Genomic DNA, 21,773 nt, shown 5'->3' with positions numbered 1-21,773 from the left:
CTTCTACCATCGTGTATCCCCAAAGACCAGTCTCTCGATTCAAACAAGTATTAAGTTCGCTATTCAAACAAATATTTGGTGGATATCCGTAATTTCATAAATACAAATATTTTATAAATATATATATTATATTTTAAACAAATTTAACCATTTTCTTTTTGAAAATTTTAAAATATTTTATGTCTTCTTATTTAATATATATATTAGTTATTTTATTGTTTAAAATAAAAATTAAACTATCAAAATATTTAATCAAATTTTGCATCAACAACTATAATAAATTTAATCATGTATATATTTCATCTTATATATGATTAAAATTCATTGATTAGAATGCAAATAGATTATCTGACATATTATCATAATATAGTTACTAGATTTTGATCCGCGCTTACAAAGCGCGAGTTTATTTTTTGAATTTAATAATTTTTAATAGAAATTTTTATATAAGATAGTTTATTTATAAGTTTGGCTATATTATTCGGAACCGAATAATCAACATGTATCAAATTGAAAAAATGAAACCAAACTTGAACCAAAATTTATAAATAACCGAACATATCATATATATCTACAACCAAAATAAATAGATACTTTAATTTTTAAAATACAAATTATATACCTACAAATGTTAATTATATGTAATTTCTAAATAACCAAATATCTTAAATATACTATTTATAAGCTGAATTATCCAATAAAAACAAATTACTCAAACATTTTTTTCAAATATTAAAAAAATATCTTAATAAATCCTCAACATTCAGCCTAATTTTCCACTAAAAGAAACCAAAACACCAATAAGTGGTATCCACAATCAAACCAGTAAACACAGTCACCATATAATCTAGTTTCAATTTAATAAAAATTCATTATTTAAAATCTTTTAAAATCTAAAACCAATATTAACTCGTGAATCTATACCAGATGACATGAAAAAAGTCTAAAATAACATGATAATATTTTTCAAAATTTGATTAAATTTCTCGTATAAATTTTACTAAGATATAAAATTGAATAAACTACATTTTTTATGTTATACATTCTAGTTTATAGGTTTTATAATGACTATATTAAGATTAAATTTTTGAGTTTTAGAAATAAAATTATTATTAAGTTGAGTATAGTTGAGTTACCTATAAATGTTAAAAATAAATAATGTATTTTATTTAAACATAAAAAACATTCTAATAATGCTATAATTTCCTGAGAAAATATTTATACAAAACTCTTTCTCCTAATAAACCCAGTTATAAAAGATTTTCATCACAAAAATAACCTAGGAAGGTTTTCAAAGAAAAAGTTATAGTTTTGAAATATAATTAAGCTTGTTGTTGTACTGTGAAGTATTTTTCTAATCATAATTGGAAGTTAATATGTTTTGACCGTCGAATGGTATCATGTTTTTAACTTTCTATTAACCGTACTTGCATCATGTTTTTATGTTAGTTTTGGTCATAAAACATTTAATATGAATTAAAAGTATGGTATTGTTCAGAATTTAATTACCAATAAATCCAAATGTTTTTATAGTAACTGTTTTTGTTGAAGAAAAATGATCGTGGATTGTATGATTATTAAATCAGTTATAAAATAATCTACTTTTTTAATAGGTTTAATGGCACAAAAGTAATATTTCAAGGAAAAACAGGGATAAAATATATCAATGATTCTGAATTAATAATATTGATGTATAAATCTTTGGTGTATTATAGTAAGTTGAGTATTAAATAAAAGCATTGGTTATTTTATAGTTAGAGAAATATAAGGTTGATTAGTGTATAATTATAGAAATATAAGGTGAGACCAAAAAAATAGTTAAGTTTAGTAAATAGGTCCAACAACTTTTTCTAAGTAGATTTTTTGGGACTCCTTCTCTTTTAATAGTATAGATTTAACCTGAAGATGTTCTGGATCTATGGAATGACTCAGACTAATCTTTAAGAAAATGTGTAGTTCACGGATAGACTTTCTTTTCGAATATACAAATGAACTCTAAAGTATGGATCTATATCTGTATGGTGTCTAAAGACATTATGAGGTAGTTCCTTCCAACATGATTCGAACTCGTAGCCTGAATGCAGAAAAAAGTCCGTCCTAACCATTGAAGTCATAATGTTCTAGACAATCATAATATAGTTAAGACCATAGAAATAGTATCTACCCACGGATACAGTTTTACACTGAACCTCCAGTTCATACTGCAATTTAAAATGATTTGTGTATTGTTAAGGGTTCTTACGGCGATATTGACATATATATGTATGTGTATGTAATAGTGATTTTTAGAGTTGTTGTCTGTGATACGAAGAATGCAATAACCATTGTAGTTAGTGGAAGAAAGACAACAAAGATGAAGATAGAAATGGAGGAGGCGGAAAGCTTAATTAAAATTGAACCAATTAAAATCGAACCGAAATTAAAATTGAACCAATTAAAATCGAACCGAAATAGGGAAAGTGGTTTGGACTTGGTAATACCAAATATACCGAATGGATGTCATTTTTGAAAACCGCGGTATATGGATATGGTTTGGTATATAAACCGATCAAACCGAATTAACCGATAATTTAAAATATAGTAGTATAATTATATGTAAAGTTTATAATATAATTAAGAATATATACATAATTTATTTTATTAATTTGATTTTTATATTGAAACGTTGTTTTTAGTAACTTAATATTTTGTTTTAAGTCAAAATTTATGTTTTATTTTTATCAAATATGAGTGTTTAGATTTAGTTATTTATAATATTATGGATTACTAATTTCTATTATGTAAAAACTATTATAATTATTAACTTAATATGTTTACTAAATATTTTAAATAGTAAAAACCAAAATATCTTCATGTTATATAAAAATTAATATCTAATAATATAAATAAAATCAATAAAATACTTTTTTTAAACAATTTTATGGTATTTTGATATAAAATCGAATAAACCGAAAACGACAGTATATAAACCAAACAAAAACCAAAGTAAATATGGTTTTAATATGGTAGCTATTTTTCATAAACCAAATATTGAAAAACCAAAATAATCGAACCGAAACCGAACCGATATCCGGATTGAACACTCCAAGACGGACCGGTTCATTTTTTATTAAAATGGTGAAACTAAACTATGATTAATATATTATGGATTGATCAGATTAGACATTAAACAAATTATGACACAAAAACTTTATTTTTTTCCACCGAACACATTTTTGAAAAAATTGAACAGTATTGTTTCCACAGTTAAATTATTTTAATATTTATCTTCCATATGGTTTTGAAAAGTTTCAGATCAACCATCGAATTGATACGTGTTATTTTAATGCTTTTAGTTGTTTGGTTAAGAAAAACTTACATTTTTGTAATTTAAAGTCGTTTTAAAAAATTCAAAATGTAACATATAAGAAAAAATCTAACATATAAATATATATATATAAGGTTTGATTATTTTTGTAATTTAAAGTCATTTAATTTTTTTTTAAATATAACGTATAAAGTTTCCTCGTTTATGTAATTTCAAAGTCATTTTAAAAAAATCAAAATATAACATATAAGAAAAATAAATCTAATTTTTTTATTGTATTGTTAATGTGATTGTTTAATCTTTTAAATAATATAAAATTAAACAAAAATGAAGAAGGATGAAAAAATTGTTATCAAATCTTTATTATTCATAGTCATTAATTGTTATATATATGTTAATAATATTAGGTATTTCTGTAATTTTCATCTAAGGAAAGAATCGACATTTCTTATACTTTGGGTTATATAATGTTGTTAGTATATTTTTAAACTATACTTTATATTAAATGCTTTAGAATTCTTTGAAATGAAATTTAGAAGGCATTTAGAAGTGTCACCTAGGATTGAAGTTTTTTAATTAATACAAAATTAAGGTTTTAATTTTTTTAATGCTTCTCAATTAATATATAGAGGATGTCACAAATCAAAACTCTTGTCTGATAAGTTTCAAAATAGCAAAATTGGATTTTAAAGCACAAATCCATCACTATAATTTTTACAATTAAAAAATACAAAGTGAAGTCTATGTTTTTTGTTTAATGAAAACATAAAAAAATTCATTAAATATAAAATATATGTTAATTGATTTTGTTAAATCGAGTTTATATTATTTAATTATATAGTATAATATTCTAAACACGTAGATAAAGATTATTTCCTCTGTAAAAAAATTTAAACTTTTTTTTACTCTACAGATTTTCAAAAGATTTTTTTTATTAGTGAATGCTAATGAATCGTATACTTTAAAAAAACATTAACTGAAAAATATTTAAACATATAAAATTTTATTGTTGATTTTTTTCAACAAATTTTATTGTTGATTATTATTGGAAACTACATAGAAAATAAATATTGTAGTTATTATAATATTTTTTATATTTTTATTATGCATAAAACTCTAGAAAAGCTTATTTTTAAACAGAATATTAATAATATATTACTTTGTCTAGATATTCTGTAAGACTTTTTTTAAGACTTATTTAATCATAAATTAGCTATCATCATCTTTATTAATTAATTTATCATTTAGAGCCAATGAGAACATAGAAACATACTTAAACAGGTAGAAATTAAAACCTTTCATTGTTGACTACTCAAGTTAATTTATTAGAGAGAGAGAAAGAGAGACGGCTTCTCACCGCAGGCTCTACGCAGCATAAAGTTATTGCAGACAAGTCTTCGAGATCGAAACTATAACAGAACTTTGGATCTTCTTCTTTTTGGTGATGGCTCATCAGGACAAGTTGGATCATCATCGGTAATACTTGTTCTCTTCTGTCCGTTTTTCCAAATTCAATCGTCTCTGTTTTGGTTCTTTACTTACAAGTTTGTCAACGACCATATTGACTTGAATCTTCTGCAATCGAATCACATTTTAAGAAACCTGGTTGATCCGCACCTCATTTGATCAGGTGTAATGATTCAGACGCACAAGATCCTACTTCAATGACCATTGAGTTTCTCCGTGCGCGTTTACTTGCTGAAAGAGCTGTTTCCAAGAGCGCAAGAGCTAAGCTTGATGGCCTCGCTGATAAAGTATATCTCTTTTCGCTATTTTTCATCATTCCTAGCCTTAATGTCATCCTCATGTTTTGATCTTTAGGTGGCAGAGCTGGAGGAACAGCTAAAGATTGTGTCTTTACAGAGAAAGAAGGCAGAACAAGCGACTGCTGATGTCCTCGCCATCCTTGCAGAAAATGGGTTTAATGATGTCTCTGACGGTTATGATTCAACCTCTGATCAAGAAAGCTACTCTCAGACGAGTTCAGGTAAGCGTTTTTTTTTTCTCAGTGTGAGTATAAAGTTTCTGAATTTGAGATGTAATTGTATAATTTATGTACGTTCTAGTGTCTGGCAAAAGTCTGTCATGGAAAGGGCGCAGGAGAGAAGCGGCAGCTTCTTCCGACAAGGCCAAGGAACCGCGTAATAGGAGACAGAGAGGTTTCGAGTCTGCTTATATTTGGCGTCCAAGACACCGCCAAGGAAGGTCTTGTCGACAAATAAAACGCAGCGAATCAAGGTCTGATGAATCTCTATTGTAAAAACTTGCTTTTTATATGTTGTGTGTTAAAGCAACAAACATTTCTTTAACCTTCCAGAACTGTATCTGAAGATCACAAGGGAGATGGAAATGCAATTGTTGATACTGAAGTGGTTCCCAACGCGAGTGAAGAGGCATCCAAAACTGTGGATGATGTTGCTGTTACGAAGGGGGACCAAATCTTTCAGAATGTTTTAGAGAAGAAAGACAGCATGGATATCAACTTGGAGAGAGCGTTGGCGAAACGTGCACAAGTTATAGGTTCTTTTGAAGATATGGAAGAGACTCAAAAGCAGTGGGAGAAAAACTTCACAGATAATAAATCATCTGCCCTGGTATATACCTTGCGTCTCAGAGCTTAGGCTGTGAACTTTACAAGATCTTGATATCTTATCTCTTCTCTAATCTCTTGCAGGATTCATGTGACGTAGGAAACCATTCAGATGTAACAGATGAAAGTAATGGAGAAAAAACACAAACTCAGCTTCAAGGTTCCACACTAGTAGCCAATGAAGCTGACCAAGGTTCGCCTGATCATTCAGTAACATCATCATCTGATAAGTGCTGCAAAAGTTGCGGAACCAAAGCTTTGGAACAAGATGCATTTCCTTCAGGAGACAAAGGAAAACAAATACCTGAGAGTCCTAAAAGTGAGTCTTCTCATTCACAGAGCTCTCAAGGTATCTCCCAGCACTCTTCATCAACTATTCAGCCAAACTCGAGAGGTAGCTCCTTTCGTAGTAATGCCACTACCTTCCAGAAAGTAGATTACCCTTTAGTTCCAGCGTCAAAGGAGAAGTCTGATAATTGTGAGACAGTGCTCACTGCGCTGCAGCAAGCTAAGCTGTCTCTGCAAGAGAAAGTCAATAGCCTACATACCAGAAAACCTGAGTATCAATCTGAAAGCTCATATCCTTCAACACCAGGTTCATACGCATTATCCATAGAGGCAGCACCTGGTTCCAAATCATCTCTCCCTGCTTCCAACACCGGGTCCATGGTAGAGTTTCCTGTTGGATGTGCTGGACTTTTCCGAGTACCCACTGATGTTTCACCTGATGCATCAACGAGGAACAGCATTCTAGCTTCTGCGAGTACTCAGAAAGCTCTGATTAGCCATACACCTGACACGAGTCCTCCTTTGTCAATGGATGAGCGTCCTTTGACTACCCCATACATTGGTGGACTAAAACTATATGCAGGCTTCAGGGAAGATACTCAAGAATCTAGACATTATAAAGCCAGACCAAGTGTTTCAGGCAGTGTCATCTCTGGTTTTGGAGGTAACCAACTATCATCCTCAACTAGCCTCAACTTAGATAGACAAGTGAGTACGTATACTCACATGACACCTACTCGAAGCTTGTATCCTGATTCAGTTCTGCGTAGTAGAGAGATGTATTCGACTCCTTATTACACACGTGCGGTTGGGTTTCCTCCTAGTGGTGGTTCAGGACCGGGTGACGGCTTGTTCAGGCGAGTATGATTCTGTTGTGTGTTTTGTGATCGAAGCTGCAATATCATATGTTGTACGTTAGTGTGTTGTATACAATGTGTGTAGAAACCAAACCAGCTTTGTGTTAAATTTGTTAGAAACAAAAGTCAAAACAAAATACTGTAAAGAATATGCAAAAGGTGTATGTATGTGAGTGATTCATAGCGTTATAAGTACACGACATTGATTGTTATTTTTAACTTCTGTTTTTTGTACTAGTTCTTCTCTTCTAATCATATCCTGAGTTGGTTTCGCTTATTACACTTATATCAAGCCTTAAATTGAGTGGACAAATCTAGCGGTTCAGACCAGGATGACCCAAACAACATCCTGAACGTGTTACCATCGAAAGTGTGGCATCTAGTAGAAGAATATAAGACAAGAAGATGACGTTTTATCAGTGGAAAAGAAAAAAAAAAAACTGCATTGGGAGAGGGGAAGTGTAGTGTCATTACAGAAGTAGAAGGAACTCAAGAAAGTCTTGAGTAGAGATACAATGGGAATATAAGAAAATCTGAAAGGGAGTTTTTGCTATACAGAACCAAAATGGGGTAGCAGATTCATTGTCTTCGTGCAAATATGACTAGCAGCCTTCATCATCAATCATCTTCGGGATGAGGAGCTTGATCATCATCATCCTCCTCCTCCTCCTTTTTGTCACTTGTGGCGTTCCTCTCATTCCATCTCGCCCAGGCCCACTTCAGGACCAGAAACCCTCCAAGTGCATATACCTGAAAATATAATTTAGAAGCAACCAAGTACTCAACTTTTTTTGCAGGCTATGAACAAAATCAGAACACAGATCAATGCATAAAACGAAGAAGACAAAAACAAGTGAGCACAAGTAGTCCGTAACTCATACAAGTGATGCAAACGTCGCTGTAATGCATGCTATAGATACATGATCAAAACAGAAACTGTATCATCTTCAACATTCAATGTAACACCACTGCCACTCAATGAAACCAATAAAAACGTTGGCAACAAGTGTCTGTCACTTGGGCAAATCGAGAAATCAACTGCTTTTACTTTTCAGACAAGAAGACAAGCAGACAGAAGTGCCTAAAGAGAGATTTTTGAAGGACTTTAATTTAACAATAGAAACAAACAAACATAGATAAATTAACAATTATCAACATCTGCAATAAACAGACCTGGTCCTACCATGGACTACACTTGCAATAAAACAGCACTTCCATGATTGTTCATCTAATAAATCCTTAAGAGTACAGCCATGTACAAAGCTCAAGTCTTCCATGATTGTTCATCTAAGAAAATCTCAAAATACCTGCCAAATGACGAGGGAGTTGGAAGTGCTTCCGGAACTAGGCTCGGCTTCAACCTTGAGTGGCTCTGCGCTCTTGGGAGGATTGTAAGGGAAAGAGACCGTCGAGTTCTGAGTCTCCTTGTCCTTGGAGACTCCTCCCGCGGGTTTAGGAGCACCATCGGCGCCGTTAACAGAAGCAGGAGACTTGGGTTGGAGAAAGGGGAACAAGTTAACGACGAAAGAAGGTAACTTCAGCTGAGGAGGAGAAGAATCGGAGCTACGCTGCTGCTGCTGTGGTTGTTCAGCCATAGTTGTTGAGGATCCACCGCTTAGGGTTCTGAATCGACGGATTTTTAAGGATACGAATCTTCTGGTGGTCACTTCTCCTCTTTCTTTTCTACGACGACGACACGTGCCGCACGTGTCCTTTCCAGTTTTGTTTTTATTATAAACTTAAATGGGCCTAAAGCCTGATCTTTAGTCGGAGACGAGTTGGCCCATTAGTAATACTTCGAGAATCATCGGTGTTTTCAGATTCAGACAAATCAATCAATCGGACCGTCCTCAATTTTTATGGGTTTTTAGTTTTTTAATATATATAAAAAAAAGAGAACTTTGTGATAAATTTTCAAAACCTGAGAAGCTCGATTCGAATCCGAGATTCACCAAAGTTGAGGCTTTTGGAATTGCCGAGTCCCTGAAACATCTTTGAACCCGGGAAAGTTTGCAGCTTTTCATGTATCATCCGACGAGAGGCGGTGTTCGCGGTGGTCGAGATCGTAAGTTTCCCTTTTTTTATCTTTGTTTCGGATCTTTGCTTCTCTTCTTACACGAGATTTTAGGGTTTTCGTGTATCTTCGAACTCAATTTCGTTCATCTTCTCTGCTGTTCTTTCTTGTGATATTCGTTTTGAGAACGATCTAGGGTTTGAAGATGTAAATTGGGTATAATCAAATTTCACATGAATTTGATTAGAAGCGTTGTCATAGTTCTAGTGAATTGGTTAGTTGTCGAACATGAGCTGCTTATGATGATGAATCAGTTAATTGTGAATGATGAAGACTTGTGTTACTAAGAGGTTACGTTTGTTTATGAAATGTGCAGAGTTTAGTTGGGATGAAGTGAAGGCTGATAAACATAGGGAGAACTATTTGGGTCACAGCGTCAAGGCCCCTGTTGGAAGATGGCAAAAAGGTTCGTCTTTTTCTCTTATTCCCTCCTTTTCTTGTTTCTTTGATTTTAACTTGTCATTTTGATCCTCTTGTTTGGCTTACGGAATACTAGTCTTGTCAACTGAAATCGTAATGGATAACTTGTTTGCTAGTTTCTGGTATCAGTGTTCTTATTGGTAGATATAGAACCATATGTATATGCAAGAAAGCCTTGTCGTAGCTCTTAACAGATTTGAAAGCCTTGAGTTGGTTATTATCATCTTATTAGCTCTTTCTGTGCCTTCTCTAGTTCTGTAAACTTAGCTGCCAATTAATATGTGGTGGAATCTAAAGCATCTCAACACTTCATGAGTTCAGAGGCGTATGTATATATGTATATGGTGGCTAAGATACATGGGGTTGTCTGCATGCAGCTCTTGTAGTCATGATTGAGCCAAACCGTTTTCTCTGCTTTTGTGTCTTTTTGTCACTTTGCATTCAGAAAGAATGTGGTGTTCTCCCTACAGTTTCATCGTAAAACTATTACTTTATTTTTTCTTTTGATAAAATTCAATGCCTTCTACCTTCTCTGTGAAGTATTTGTGCATATTTATTCATGGTTTCTTGTCCTTTCTAGCTAATAGTTTTTTGCATCTTCAATGTATAACTTTAAACTGACATTCCAATTCTCTGCGGACTGAACAGGTAAAGATCTTAACTGGTATGCTAGAGATAAGAAACAAGGGGGTTCCAACACGGATGCTATGAAAGAGGAGATTCAAAGAGTTAAGGAACAAGAGGAACAAGCCATGAGGGAGGCTCTGGGTTTAGCACCAAAGTCCTCTACAAGACCACAAGGCAATCGCCTTGACAAGCAAGAGTATACTGAACTTATCAAAAGGGGTTCAACAGCCGAGGACCTGGGTGCAGGGAAGGCTGATGCAGTTTGGGTTCACGGCATTGGCTATGCAAAGTTAGTTCCTCTTTGATCTTTTTGGTGTGTTTATGCTTTACTAGTAGTTTCCTCATCTCACATTTCTTTCTGCAACTCTTTACAGAGCACCACGTCCTTGGGAAGATCCTAGCACCCTTGCACCCTCTCAGACAGAAGACAAAGGGCCAGCACCTCTGCCAGCAGATGCACCAGTGATCAAAACTGTTGAAGATGTACCAAAAGATACTGAGAGGAGTCAAGAGAAGGATAAGCACGAGGAAAGGAAACCTGCGAAGAGAGATAGGGAAGAGAGACATGAAAGGCGTGATAAACATGAAAAGCGCGAGAAACGTGAGAGGCATGAAAAGCGACACAGTCGTGATTCAGATGACAGGAAGAAGCACAAGAAAGAGAAGAAGGATAGGAAGAGGAGGCATGACTCTGACTCCGATTGAGTTAAACTGTGCCGCTGTGTCTCTTGTTCTCTTACAGGGGAGAAGCTGTCTCTTCTGCAAGATTTAAAGATCTTTATCTCATTTCGTGTTCAAATGATGGAGTAAAGAACGAAACCTATCAATATGTTTGTCTGTTGAATATTGAACGAATTAATTTTTTTTTTTTAAATAAAAAAACTGATCTAATGTTTGTTAAATGACATGGATAAAGTGAGATCTGATCCTGTAACAAGCCCCAAACACATGTTTTTATCTCATTTGCGTGACTAATAATGATACACAACTTTGACAATACCACACTTCATACAATGTACTAGTAACCCAGTCTTCAAAGGAGAGATGCATCAAATAGCCTCGGAGAAACGTAAATCAGCAGGGCCAGGTCCCAATATTCCCTTTTGCTCGCTAATCTTCCCAAGTCCTTGGGATGAATCTTCTGAAGGTGCCCTTGTGTCAGTGACCATCGGAAATTCTCTCTGTAAATGGACCAAATACAATGAGGAGGGAGGGAGCTTAAGACTAAAGCAACTCTTGTGTCACAAACTAAATATGGATTTCTAAATATAACGTCTATACTAAAGCCAATACCCATACTCTTTTCTCAAGTGGAAGGGAAGGGAAGTTCAAATAAGTTGTATACTGTAAGTGAGATAAAGACACGAAAAAAGACGCTTGCCTCATCGTTATCATTAGAACTCTCAAAAGGTATTGGGGTCGATAGAGGAGGTTCAAGGTCTGGGTCAGGCTTCTGAAATATGAATGTTGCATAGAGCCCTGCGCCAAAAAAAAAAAGGGTAGATAAGTAGTAGCAGAGTATACAAAGTGGAGACTAGATAAGATAAGAAGATGAAAAGGTTACCTAACAAATCAAATGCCCGTGGAAGCAGTTTTCCCCTAGGGTCAACAAAGTTCGGGCCAGCATTCATCAGCAAGCTTGCAAATTGAGCTCTGACAGTAAGAGTTGAACAGCATCAGCAATGTAAATATGCCTTAGAAAGAAACAACTCAGTGATATGACTGAGAATATATAAGCATTGTCAGACTTTCAAACCTGTTATCATCATAAAAATCTGTTAAACTTTGAATCTCCACATATTCAAGACCAGCTTCCCTAGCTAACCTGAATAACAAATACAAAGAAAAAATTAGAAGACCGAGAATTGAAATATATATACAGATAGACGTCATTTGTAGATCAACTCGAAGCAATATGGCAAGTAGGATTGCAATGGAAATCTATTTTAACTAAAGAGTTAACAAGTACACAGTGTTGATATGGTAGTACCATATCATCCAACTGGTGTTACGTTTTGTTGAACAAAAAAGGTGAGATCATGGCGCTATGAGAACCCACCTGATTAAGCTTGGGAAGTGAACCAAGCAATGGTCTTCAGGAGGGTTGTCACCAGAAAATTTCAGCTGATACCTCTTTCCAAACAACGGAAACCTGAGTAGAAAAATACCAAACAGTCTCTAATTGCAAGAAAAGAAACTCTATGGCAAAATAATTCTATTTTTCTCAGAAAAAAATAGCTCACTTTTCTTCCTCTACTTCGAAAGTGATCATGTAACTTTCTGACCGAATGTAGTTAGGAAAGACATTAGGCTTTGTCCCTCCGCTCCTATTGTGGTATGCTTCCACATTCTTCTGGTACTTTGCCCTGTTTTACCAGAATGTTAAGAAGCTCAGTCCAACTGAACAAAACAATACATATGCAGTCCAATGTTGAAACTGACGAACTGAAAATTTTAATCTCAATTATCAGGATACATTAGGACAATCAAAAACTACATATTGGAGTGATCTAAAACAGTCTCATCCAACTCAGGCACTCAAAAAAACCTGGCAGTAAATAGAGATGCTTTCTCATGTAACTTATCATTCTAAACATCATTTGATATTACACACAACATACATCAGTAGAGAGAATTACAGGAGCTCAGCACCAGAACATGGGAAACTAGATGTTAATTAAAAATAAATCAGAACTCAAATGTAACAATAATTTTCATACCATATGGTAGAAGAGTCAGGAGTGATTCCAAAAAAGTAACCACCCGGTTTCAGTAAGCTTGCAACATTGGTTAGTAGTCTTCTCGCATTCTCCTCAGTTTCAAAGCATAACTAAATCAACAACATTTGTTAGACCATCACGTTCTTGCTAATGCTACATGTCCATAAGTTTTAAAAGCAAAACCTGAAGATGACGCCAACAGGAAACTAAATCAACCTCCCCAACTATCTTCTCTACCTTGATTTCAAGATCTTCCTGTTACACCACATGAAAGCAAAACAAAAAAAAAAAAACTAAGAAGTGTGCTCCATATTAGTATAAGATTTGTCAAATCCTCACCTTGGAAGGATCAGCTTCGAAGAACTCAACATTGTAACTCTTCCGATGACTCTCCCAAGCTTCTCGTACGCAAGATATCCCAGAAGACGATGTATCTAATCGTTAAAAAGTTGCAAAGCCCATTAGTACTCTTTGAGGAAGCTGTAAGTGATAATATATATATATAAGTACCGATTCCGATGTAGTGACCGATTAAGGCAGCTTCCCATTTCTCGGTGTCGGGAGCTTCGCCGCAGTACAGCTCGCAAACCTAGACAACGCAGAGAGAGAGAGAGAGAGAGACATAAAGGATGAGACTTTGTGAAAGGGATTGTGGTTAAAGAGTGGAGAAAGGATTCGTTTTTGTTACAGTGGTGTAAGGATGTGCGAAGATTTTGATTATGGCCGTCTTGGCGAAATCGAAGAGGCGGTGGTGACTCTGCTCCGGTTTCGAACCCGGGATGATGATGCCGCTCATTTCTTTCTTCTCCGGCCGAAATTTTGAAAAATTATGTATTTGGCAACTCATTTTTAGTTTCTTCGTTTTGCTTTATATACATTTTTCTTTTAACTGATTTACTTTTTTTTTTTATAACATCGATCTATATTAATTATGAAAAGATGATTCATTGGAGTATGTTTGATAAAAAGGATGGAACATAGAAATTATATATAAATGTATCGTGAGCTTTGATGTTTTTGCTTTGCCAATTTGTCTGCAGCCTTGTTTCCATCTCTTTGAAACTTCACAACTTTTGTGTCCATCTTATTTCTCTTATCCAATTGTAAGCTGAGAGATGCAATGATTTGTTATTGAGGATCCATAACCTTCTTATTATCACCTTCTATTATCATCTTTCGATGATCTTGTGTTGATCTTGTGTTCAACAGTGTTGCAATGCCAATAACATTCCTTGTAATTCGTTTTCTATCACACTTTGAACTTGTCTCCCAATTGCTTGCGCTGCTTCTCTATAAACTCCTTGATCATCACGCACTATCTAACCAGCTGTACTTGGAATATTGTGATTGACAAAAGACCCATCTACATTGCGTTTCACCCAATCAGGAGGTGGCCTTTTCCAGTTCGCTATTGCTTTTCTTCTGTATCTTGCATTTGATCATTTCGACATGTAAAAATTTTAGTTTCAACACTCTTACATTCTGCTGCATCTTGTTTCGCATTTGTAATCACCATTCTCCAAGCTATCTGTTTTCTCCGAAAAATCAGAATATTCCTACTCTTCCACAATCTCCATAATATCCATAAAGGTAAGTCTGTAAGTGTGTCAACTGTGAAGACAGACAGATTCTTAAGCATTTTTCAATCTTTTGTTCCAAAGAGGATTGCATACTATTTATTATTGCATTAGCTATCCCTGAAGCCCTCCATATTCCTTTTGCATACTCACACTCAAAGAAGAGATGTTCTGTTTCAATCTCTTGTCCACTTCTAGCGCATAATGCATCACGTATAACTAGACCCTGCCCTGTGAATGTCTAAACCAATTTAGGCTGCAAGCAAAAAAAATTTGTGGGCCTGTAAAAAAAATAAAAGGGTTAAATAGGGGGTATAAATGTTTGAACTTGTTGCCTTTAGCTTGACCTCACAAGCTTTAACCGACTGAGGTGCTGAAGATATCCCCTATATATTATTTGAGAAGCATTGCAACATTTGTTTGTAGACACGTGTCATCACTAGAATGATTCTTAGAATCCTTAAAAAAATAGGTTGGTCTATCTAAATATATAATAAGTTTTCTATTTTTTTTTTTTACAACAAAAGACTATGAAACTAAGAAGATTCCTGGTCTGAGAGCCACCTCGGGGGAATTGAATCAACATAAACCATAGCAGATGGCGAAGTCCTAGCACCTCGTGCCAACTTAATAAGTTTTCTATTAAACCACAATAAATACATTATTAATGTGCTTCATTATTTACTTAAATAAAATTACGGAATTGCCTAATGTGACTAAAGTATATATGACAATTAATGATTTTGAATAATACAGATTTGATAAAAATAAGTGTGTATTATAATTATATTTGTTTAATTTTAAGCAATTAAAATAAATTAAACAATCTTAGTAACCATATAATAAAAATTAAAAAAATTATTTATATATTATACTTTGAATTTTTAAAAATGAGTATAAGTTACTAAAACTGTTAAAAGTTTCACATTCAAATTTTGTGATCTATGATTTAAAACTTTTGTTATGATATGATACAAATAATTAAAAATAAAATAAGTTAAAAGTCTCATTTAATAAGTATCAAAAATAAAAGATATATAAATATATGTATCATTTTAAATTAAACTATATATCATATAAAAATACATAAATGTCTTAATTTTGAAATTTACTTTGAACATTTTTTTGATAAAAATTTTGAAAAAATGTTGACAACTTAATTTTTTAAAATATTATAAATTACTTAAACTATTAATCCAACAGTGAAAATTTTGTTATCACTAATTTAGACTTTTTTCTATAACAGATACAAATAATTAAAAAAAAACATTTGTAATGACTTTTTAATTATTCAATATATATTTATTATTTCATAATATGTTATAAACATATAATATATAAAATAATTTATATATATAATGTTTATTCCGTGCAAGGCGCGGGTCTTAACCTAGTTAGATATTGTTGGCCGAAATTATATATAACTTTTACAAGGCCGGAAGCATATGCTTCCATGATTTTTAACCCAAAATTTTAATTTTAATACATGTTAAACTTATACGTTAAAGCCGGCGATCAAATTGTGTTTATTTTAGTAAGAACAAAAATAAATGTGTTTATTTTAGTAAGAAAGTAAATGTGTTTATTTTAGTAAGGAAAAAAAATTCCACACTAGTTTTACTATAAATTATGACACGCACAACTGACAATTCGACTTGATAATGAAATTCTAGTCTAATAATTCTACATTCAGTTTGTCCCAAAAAATGTTATATATATTTCTACATCCAGTATATTTTTATGAAAACTCATGTCAAACGGTTTTTATGTAAAACTTTCGCTATTAATTTTTTTTCTTTTTTTTTTGGTAAGATTTAAGGTTTTGGGATCCATGGTAGTTTTCGCTATGAATTTCTACAATTTATTATCACATTTTTACAAATTCCGTAAACTTCTTATTATAGACATGATATACATTTACGCATATTTGTTTTGTTTTGTTTCTAACATGATTCACCATATATACAACTATGCATCACATTATATTTAGAATACTGAATGGTATATTTTACCTGTTTTGGTAGTGGTATGTGACTTGATTCGTAAATGTATATCTTATAAATCAAACTCAATGCATAAATGATATATGTATCAAGTTAGATATGAATCACATTAACGTTATATTCCAGTATACCACTCATGTTATGAGTGGTAGTAGACCTGGTCATCCCACCAGTTGAGTTCTTGACAGCTGGTAAAGAAATTATTTATTTTTCAGAGGACTGGCAAACAAAAATACCTCAGGATTCAAGAAAATACAAATCTATGAGAAGAATTGTAAACCAAAACCAATTTTTTTTGTTAGTTGTTAGTTAATTTTTTTCGCAATATTACCATGACTCTGCAAAAAATCCCAACAGAAATAAAAGAATCACTTCTCACAAGGAGGCCAAAAATATTCTACAAGACAGAAGTCCCATTTCCTAACCATTGTAGGAGACAAGGCTGGCATTGTAAGAACCGTCTGTGGTGTGGATCCTACAACATAAAGACAAATAAAATTAACGGAAGAATCTTGTATGACCGATTACATCTTCTGTCGCTATATTTAATTAAATGTAAGACGGAAGCACAAACATCAAAGGAAAGAGTGTTAAATGCAGTTCTGCATAGATCATATAACAATCTATGGATACCTGTTGATGAGAAGTTTTGAAAGCCAAATCGGAGCTAGAAGAAAATGAAAACAAAGTATGTGACAAACAGGAATAAATGGAAACAAGAAGATAAAAAAAGTTAACGAAGTGTAAAGTTTACAATGGACTTTGGAGGACTATTACTCATAGTTGTAATCATGTCTATCGAGGCAGACCTAATGTAAAACAGACAAAATCAGAGAAGAATAAACATTTATTCCCCCAATATTTTACAAAACATGGAAATAGAATTGGCAAGGATCACAAGTGGAAAAGAGGAACACCGAAACTTGGAGAGAAGACGAATGGAAGAGAATAAAGCGTACCGAGTGTGGAAGCCGGAGGCAGGAGTGAGAAGACGAGCTCTGAGAAGTGAAGAAGTGCGTGCGATCGCAGCGCGCCGGAGGAGCAGAAGCACCATGGCAGCACTTCGAGAGAGGATAGAGGCGACGGAATAGTAGAACTTTAATTTTGGTCAGATCGTTAGCGACGGCACGAATGATCGATCCTTCGTCACGCAAAAGAAGTAAAGGCTGTTCGTTTGGTTGCCGCAGGTATCGGCGGCAGCGGCAGCGTCAACATTCTGCGTCAACTCTTGTTCGTTTCGTTGACGCAGGAACCGGCGGCAGCGGCAGCGTCCGAACGCTGCGTCCTGCGGCTGACGCCGATAAAACCTGCGGTCGCGATATGATATGCGGCAGCGTCAGCGTCTGCGAAACGAACAACAACTGTCCTCATTGACGCTGTCGCCGCCGCTGACGCTGCCGCTGCCGCTGACGCCAAAACCTGCGACAACCAAACGAACAGGGCTGTATTCAGAATTCAGATACTGTCCGGATACAAAAAAAATCAATAACCGTTAACTAAACCGGAAAACCACATACAATCGTATTTTAAATGTTTGGTTTGAGTGGTGAACCGAAGATTGGAAACTTGGAAAACCTGATTTCGATTTTTCTTTTTTTTTTAAAACACGGTTGCGATCCATAAATTAATCACAGAACGAAAATATCTTCAGTGATCTGTCGTCGTAATTATCAACTTGATGATAAAAAAATCAAAATTTCGTTACTAATCAAATACTGTATTTATAAAATCAGACTCAGATCAAAACCTTATTGGGCCTTGTGCCTAACTCAAATATAAATACGATCCGCCCAAGCCCAACCAGATGGGCATTGGTTTGCAACTTTGCATAGTTATCTTAACGTTGAATATTAATGGCAACTGGCTATAAAGATCACGGAAGCACGACGATTGTGACACCTGAGTTGGTAATTAATTAAAATTAATTTGGCATCCGAAAAAAGGATCAAAAGGTATATCCTTTTTTTCCTACACCATCATCATCTGATCTGACTTTGTGTAATTATCTCAAAGCTAATTGCACGATTTTTAGTTCAAATCTCCGTCTCTCCTTCTTTATTTTTGTCAAATTTTGAGACTTTTTCATTCACACTATTAAAAAAACCAACAAAATCTGTCTGTCCAATTTGCAAAGTCAACTTCTGTTTTGTTTTTCTTCTTCTCGTGAAAAGGAGAGAAAAAAAAAAACAAATTTGTAAACTATATAATAAGGATCCCAATTGTCGTGGAAGAGAGATAGATAGATACCAATTAAATTTGGAAGAAAAGAAGAAGAAAGAGGAGATAATCAATCGAAGCGAATAGAATGGAGAAAGAAGAAGCGAGACAGGGTGAAAGTGGGCATGTGGTGTGCGGATCATGGATTCGTCGCCCCAAGAAAGTCAACTGGGCCATCATCGCCAGGGCTTCCAAACGCCGCGGCTCCTCCTCTCCTGCTCTCCTCAACATCTTCTCTTTCGATCCCATCACCACTTCCCTCTCCTCCTCCCCCTTGGTATATATATATTCATTCTCCTTTTACCACCGTTGTCAGTCTTTTGAAACAATTAGTCAAAGAGCTTCTTCCAAGTTTTGTCGTGGTTTGGGTGAGAATCTAGGTTGGTGTTCCTTTAGGGTCTTTAGAAATATAGGGTATGTAAGATGTTTGCTTCTGATTCTGAGAAAGCAATAGCCTTTTCGGTTTTGGTATTATTGACTAATGAAATCTAAACCCTTTTGCCTCTTTATTTGATCAAAGGCAATACATGAGCTTAAGGAGAGTGATGGTGATCCTGTGGCAATCTCGGTGCATCCTGGTGGTGATTATTTTGTTTGCTCTACCTCCAAAGGTGGTTGCAAGTACGTTTCTTTCTTGGCCCCTTCACCTCCACTAACTAACTGTTTGATCTATAAAAGATATTCTAGTGCCTCCCTCTCTTAATATTTAATGTTTCTAATTTATCCGCGCTGGTATTGTCAAACCTTAGGATAGCTTCTCCATCTTTGTCTTGAGGACTGATCGAACAACTAAAAATTATTACACGATGCTTGTAATACTATTCAGATGTCTCTGTAGTGATGCCTTAAATTTATTGAATCTTCACACCTTTTATAATTAATGGTTATTTTTCTACTTTCTAGACTTGCCTTTCTTGCATCCATCTTTTTCAACTGTATTCTTCCATCTTATTTCATCCATACTAGAGCTTGGGAATTCACTTCACCTCATTGTCTATACAAATTTATTGAATTTTAAATGGTTTTCAGGTTGTTTGAGATCGTTGGAGGAGCAATGTGTGTTACCATCTTAGCCAAAGAACTCCCTCCTCTTCAAAATGCTGGACTGCAGAAATGTATGGCCTTCAGCTTTGACGGGTCTAAATTAGCTACTGGAGGAGTGGTAAGGAGTGACCAATAATTGCTTTATCAGATCTTTTTTTCTCGCTGTTGCCACATGTTTCTGTAGTTTACTAGAAGCTGTTTTTTTTCCAGGATGGGTGTCTCAGAATCATGGAGTGGCCAAACCTAACTGTGATTTTGGATGAGCCAAAGGCACACAAATCCATCCGTGATATGGACTTTAGGTAATGACCGGAATCTTCTCTCTTATTATCCCTCCTTTTATATTCTTTTCAATTCAAAGCATAGTTGAACTAGTTATGCATGAAAATGGAGACTGTGAAACGAAGCCTGTTTTGTGCATCTCCCTCTCTCATTTATGCGTGTCTTTTGTTGTAGTCTGGACTCAGAGTTCTTAGCTACAACATCAACCGATGGATCAGCTAGAATTTGGAAAGCGGAAGATGGTTTTCCTTTGTCAACTTTGGAGCGTAGTGGGGTATGTGATGATGGGAGTTAGTGTTTGCATTTTGGTAATTCATATATGTATATATCCTGATTATGGTACTGTCATGTGTTGCAGGATGAAAACATTGAACTGTGCCGGTTCTCTAAAGATGGGACGAAACCTTTTCTGTTCTGTGCTGCTCAAAGAGGTATATTATATATCGACTCTTATGTAAACTATTAAAGCATTACTAGTGTTCTAAAGGTCAGAACAAGATAGTGAAAGTTTTGAACAATTGGAATCAGGTGATGTTCCTGTGGTCAATGTTTATGACATTAGTACATGGAAGAAGCTTGGGTTCAAGAAGCTGTCAAGGAAGAGTGCATCGACAATGGCAGTGAGCTTGGATGGAAAATATATTGCTTTGTGAGTGTTTTCTTCATCCCGGGTCTAGTTATTGCTTTTTCAGGCTTTTGATTGTTGTACAAAGGTTCATAATTTGCACCTTATATTTTTTTGTAGGGGTGGCAAAGATGGAGATATATCTGTCGCTGAAGTTAAAACAATGGAGATCTACCACTACAGTAAGAGGTTACATCTTGGTCAAGCCATTGCTTCACTTGAGTTCTGCCCTAGTGAAAGGTATGCATAGTGATATATATATATACCCTTAAAAGTCTCATCATTGGGGTTGAGACTAGCATTGTTTCTAATGTTTTTTATCTATCGACTCGGTGCTTAGGGTAATGCTGACAACATCGAGTGAATGGGGTGAGATGGTGACCAAACTCACTGTACCAAAGGAGTGGAAAGGTTTGCTTGCTCATCTCTCTCTCTCTCTGCAATACATATACCTTCTTGGTACATCTCTCTAAGACTCGTATCTTAATCTGTTGGATGTTGCAGAGTGGCAGATATATGCGCTGTTGTTTTGCTTGTTCATGGCGTCAGTGGTACTTGCGTACGTGTTCTTCGAGAATTCAGATTCGTTTTGGAAGTTGCCAATGGGGAAAGATCAAAGAAGACCAAAGATAAGTCTTTTTGGAGATTCATCCACTACGCCTGCTGAGGATCATAATAAGTGGAACTTGGACCTATAGATTGAAAGAGATTTATGTAACTCCACACGAGACGTTTCCTGTCTTTTTTTTTTTTTAAACTTCACTGCATGTTTTTAATCTTCTTCCTTTCCACAGCTCTAATGATTCTGATTTTTTCCTGACAGTAACTCTTTTATTTTATGCAATGAAAATTTCGTTTTGATGTGTTTTGCGTCTTGAATTGACTTTAGATTCAATGTTTAAATTGACTTATGTTGCTGATCACATTTGTAACAAGTGAAAAAACATTAAAGAAAAGAGTTGCAGTCTTTGCTCAAAAAAAAAAAAAAGAGTTGCAGTCCAGAAAATATCTGTTTGCACGTGACCCACATATAGGTCGGTAGCAATAAGAGACATGAGGACGTCATGTGAATGGTCCCTACTAGCAAGCTGTCCCTTTAAGCTTTTAGAGGCGATAAAATTAAAAATATCAAAAACAGTGAT

The 21,773-nt window shown here is 34.5% G+C and overlaps 5 protein-coding genes and 1 long non-coding RNA gene across 6 annotated transcripts; 3 read left to right on the top strand and 3 right to left on the bottom strand.

Moving 5' to 3' along the window:
- The first annotated feature begins 4,600 nt into the window (after window positions 1-4,600).
- Window positions 4,601-7,261, top strand: LOC106402508. The gene is made up of 6 exons (XM_013843262.3): window positions 4,601-4,783; window positions 4,938-5,061; window positions 5,129-5,294; window positions 5,374-5,545; window positions 5,625-5,901; window positions 5,982-7,261. Exons 1-6 carry the CDS (start codon window positions 4,752-4,754, stop codon window positions 7,050-7,052), a joined length of 1,842 nt encoding a protein of 613 aa, XP_013698716.2. The 5' UTR covers window positions 4,601-4,751; the 3' UTR covers window positions 7,053-7,261.
- A 208-nt stretch (window positions 7,262-7,469) lies between these two features.
- On the bottom strand, window positions 7,470-8,669 carry LOC106402550. The gene is made up of 2 exons (XM_048741083.1): window positions 8,350-8,669; window positions 7,470-7,792 (listed from the first exon to the last, which is right to left on the bottom strand). Exons 1-2 carry the CDS (start codon window positions 8,635-8,637, stop codon window positions 7,661-7,663), a joined length of 420 nt encoding a protein of 139 aa, XP_048597040.1. The 5' UTR covers window positions 8,638-8,669; the 3' UTR covers window positions 7,470-7,660.
- A 196-nt stretch (window positions 8,670-8,865) lies between these two features.
- On the top strand, window positions 8,866-11,065 carry LOC106402526 (multiple myeloma tumor-associated protein 2 homolog). Its single transcript, XM_013843285.3, has 4 exons — window positions 8,866-9,107; window positions 9,433-9,522; window positions 10,185-10,452; window positions 10,538-11,065. Exons 1-4 carry the CDS (start codon window positions 9,065-9,067, stop codon window positions 10,866-10,868), a joined length of 732 nt encoding a protein of 243 aa, XP_013698739.1. The 5' UTR covers window positions 8,866-9,064; the 3' UTR covers window positions 10,869-11,065.
- On the bottom strand, window positions 11,010-13,800 carry LOC106402517 (mRNA cap guanine-N7 methyltransferase 2). The gene is made up of 11 exons (XM_013843274.3): window positions 13,572-13,800; window positions 13,394-13,472; window positions 13,223-13,317; window positions 13,067-13,138; window positions 12,884-12,993; window positions 12,407-12,529; window positions 12,223-12,315; window positions 11,920-11,988; window positions 11,728-11,816; window positions 11,545-11,642; window positions 11,010-11,344 (listed from the first exon to the last, which is right to left on the bottom strand). Exons 1-11 carry the CDS (start codon window positions 13,728-13,730, stop codon window positions 11,213-11,215), a joined length of 1,119 nt encoding a protein of 372 aa, XP_013698728.2. The 5' UTR covers window positions 13,731-13,800; the 3' UTR covers window positions 11,010-11,212.
- A 2,050-nt stretch (window positions 13,801-15,850) lies between these two features.
- On the bottom strand, window positions 15,851-17,881 carry LOC106402541. Its single transcript, XR_007316527.1, has 4 exons — window positions 17,218-17,881; window positions 17,097-17,130; window positions 16,889-16,938; window positions 15,851-16,801 (listed from the first exon to the last, which is right to left on the bottom strand). It is a non-coding gene; the product is annotated as an uncharacterized LOC106402541 (long non-coding RNA).
- Window positions 17,882-18,369: 488 nt separating this feature from the next.
- On the top strand, window positions 18,370-21,494 carry LOC106402557 (SEC12-like protein 1). Its single transcript, XM_013843328.3, has 10 exons — window positions 18,370-18,957; window positions 19,201-19,301; window positions 19,710-19,842; window positions 19,935-20,026; window positions 20,181-20,280; window positions 20,365-20,437; window positions 20,535-20,655; window positions 20,752-20,871; window positions 20,972-21,042; window positions 21,136-21,494. The coding sequence occupies exons 1-10, from the start codon at window positions 18,769-18,771 to the stop codon at window positions 21,327-21,329; spliced, it is 1,194 nt and encodes a 397-aa protein (XP_013698782.2). The 5' UTR covers window positions 18,370-18,768; the 3' UTR covers window positions 21,330-21,494.
- Window positions 21,495-21,773: the final 279 nt, after the last annotated feature.

The sequence above is a fragment of the Brassica napus genome, chromosome A9, assembly GCF_020379485.1.
Source record: "Brassica napus cultivar Da-Ae chromosome A9, Da-Ae, whole genome shotgun sequence".
Lineage (NCBI taxonomy): Eukaryota > Viridiplantae > Streptophyta > Magnoliopsida > Brassicales > Brassicaceae > Brassica > Brassica napus.
This window is presented reverse-complemented; position numbering and strand designations above follow the sequence as displayed.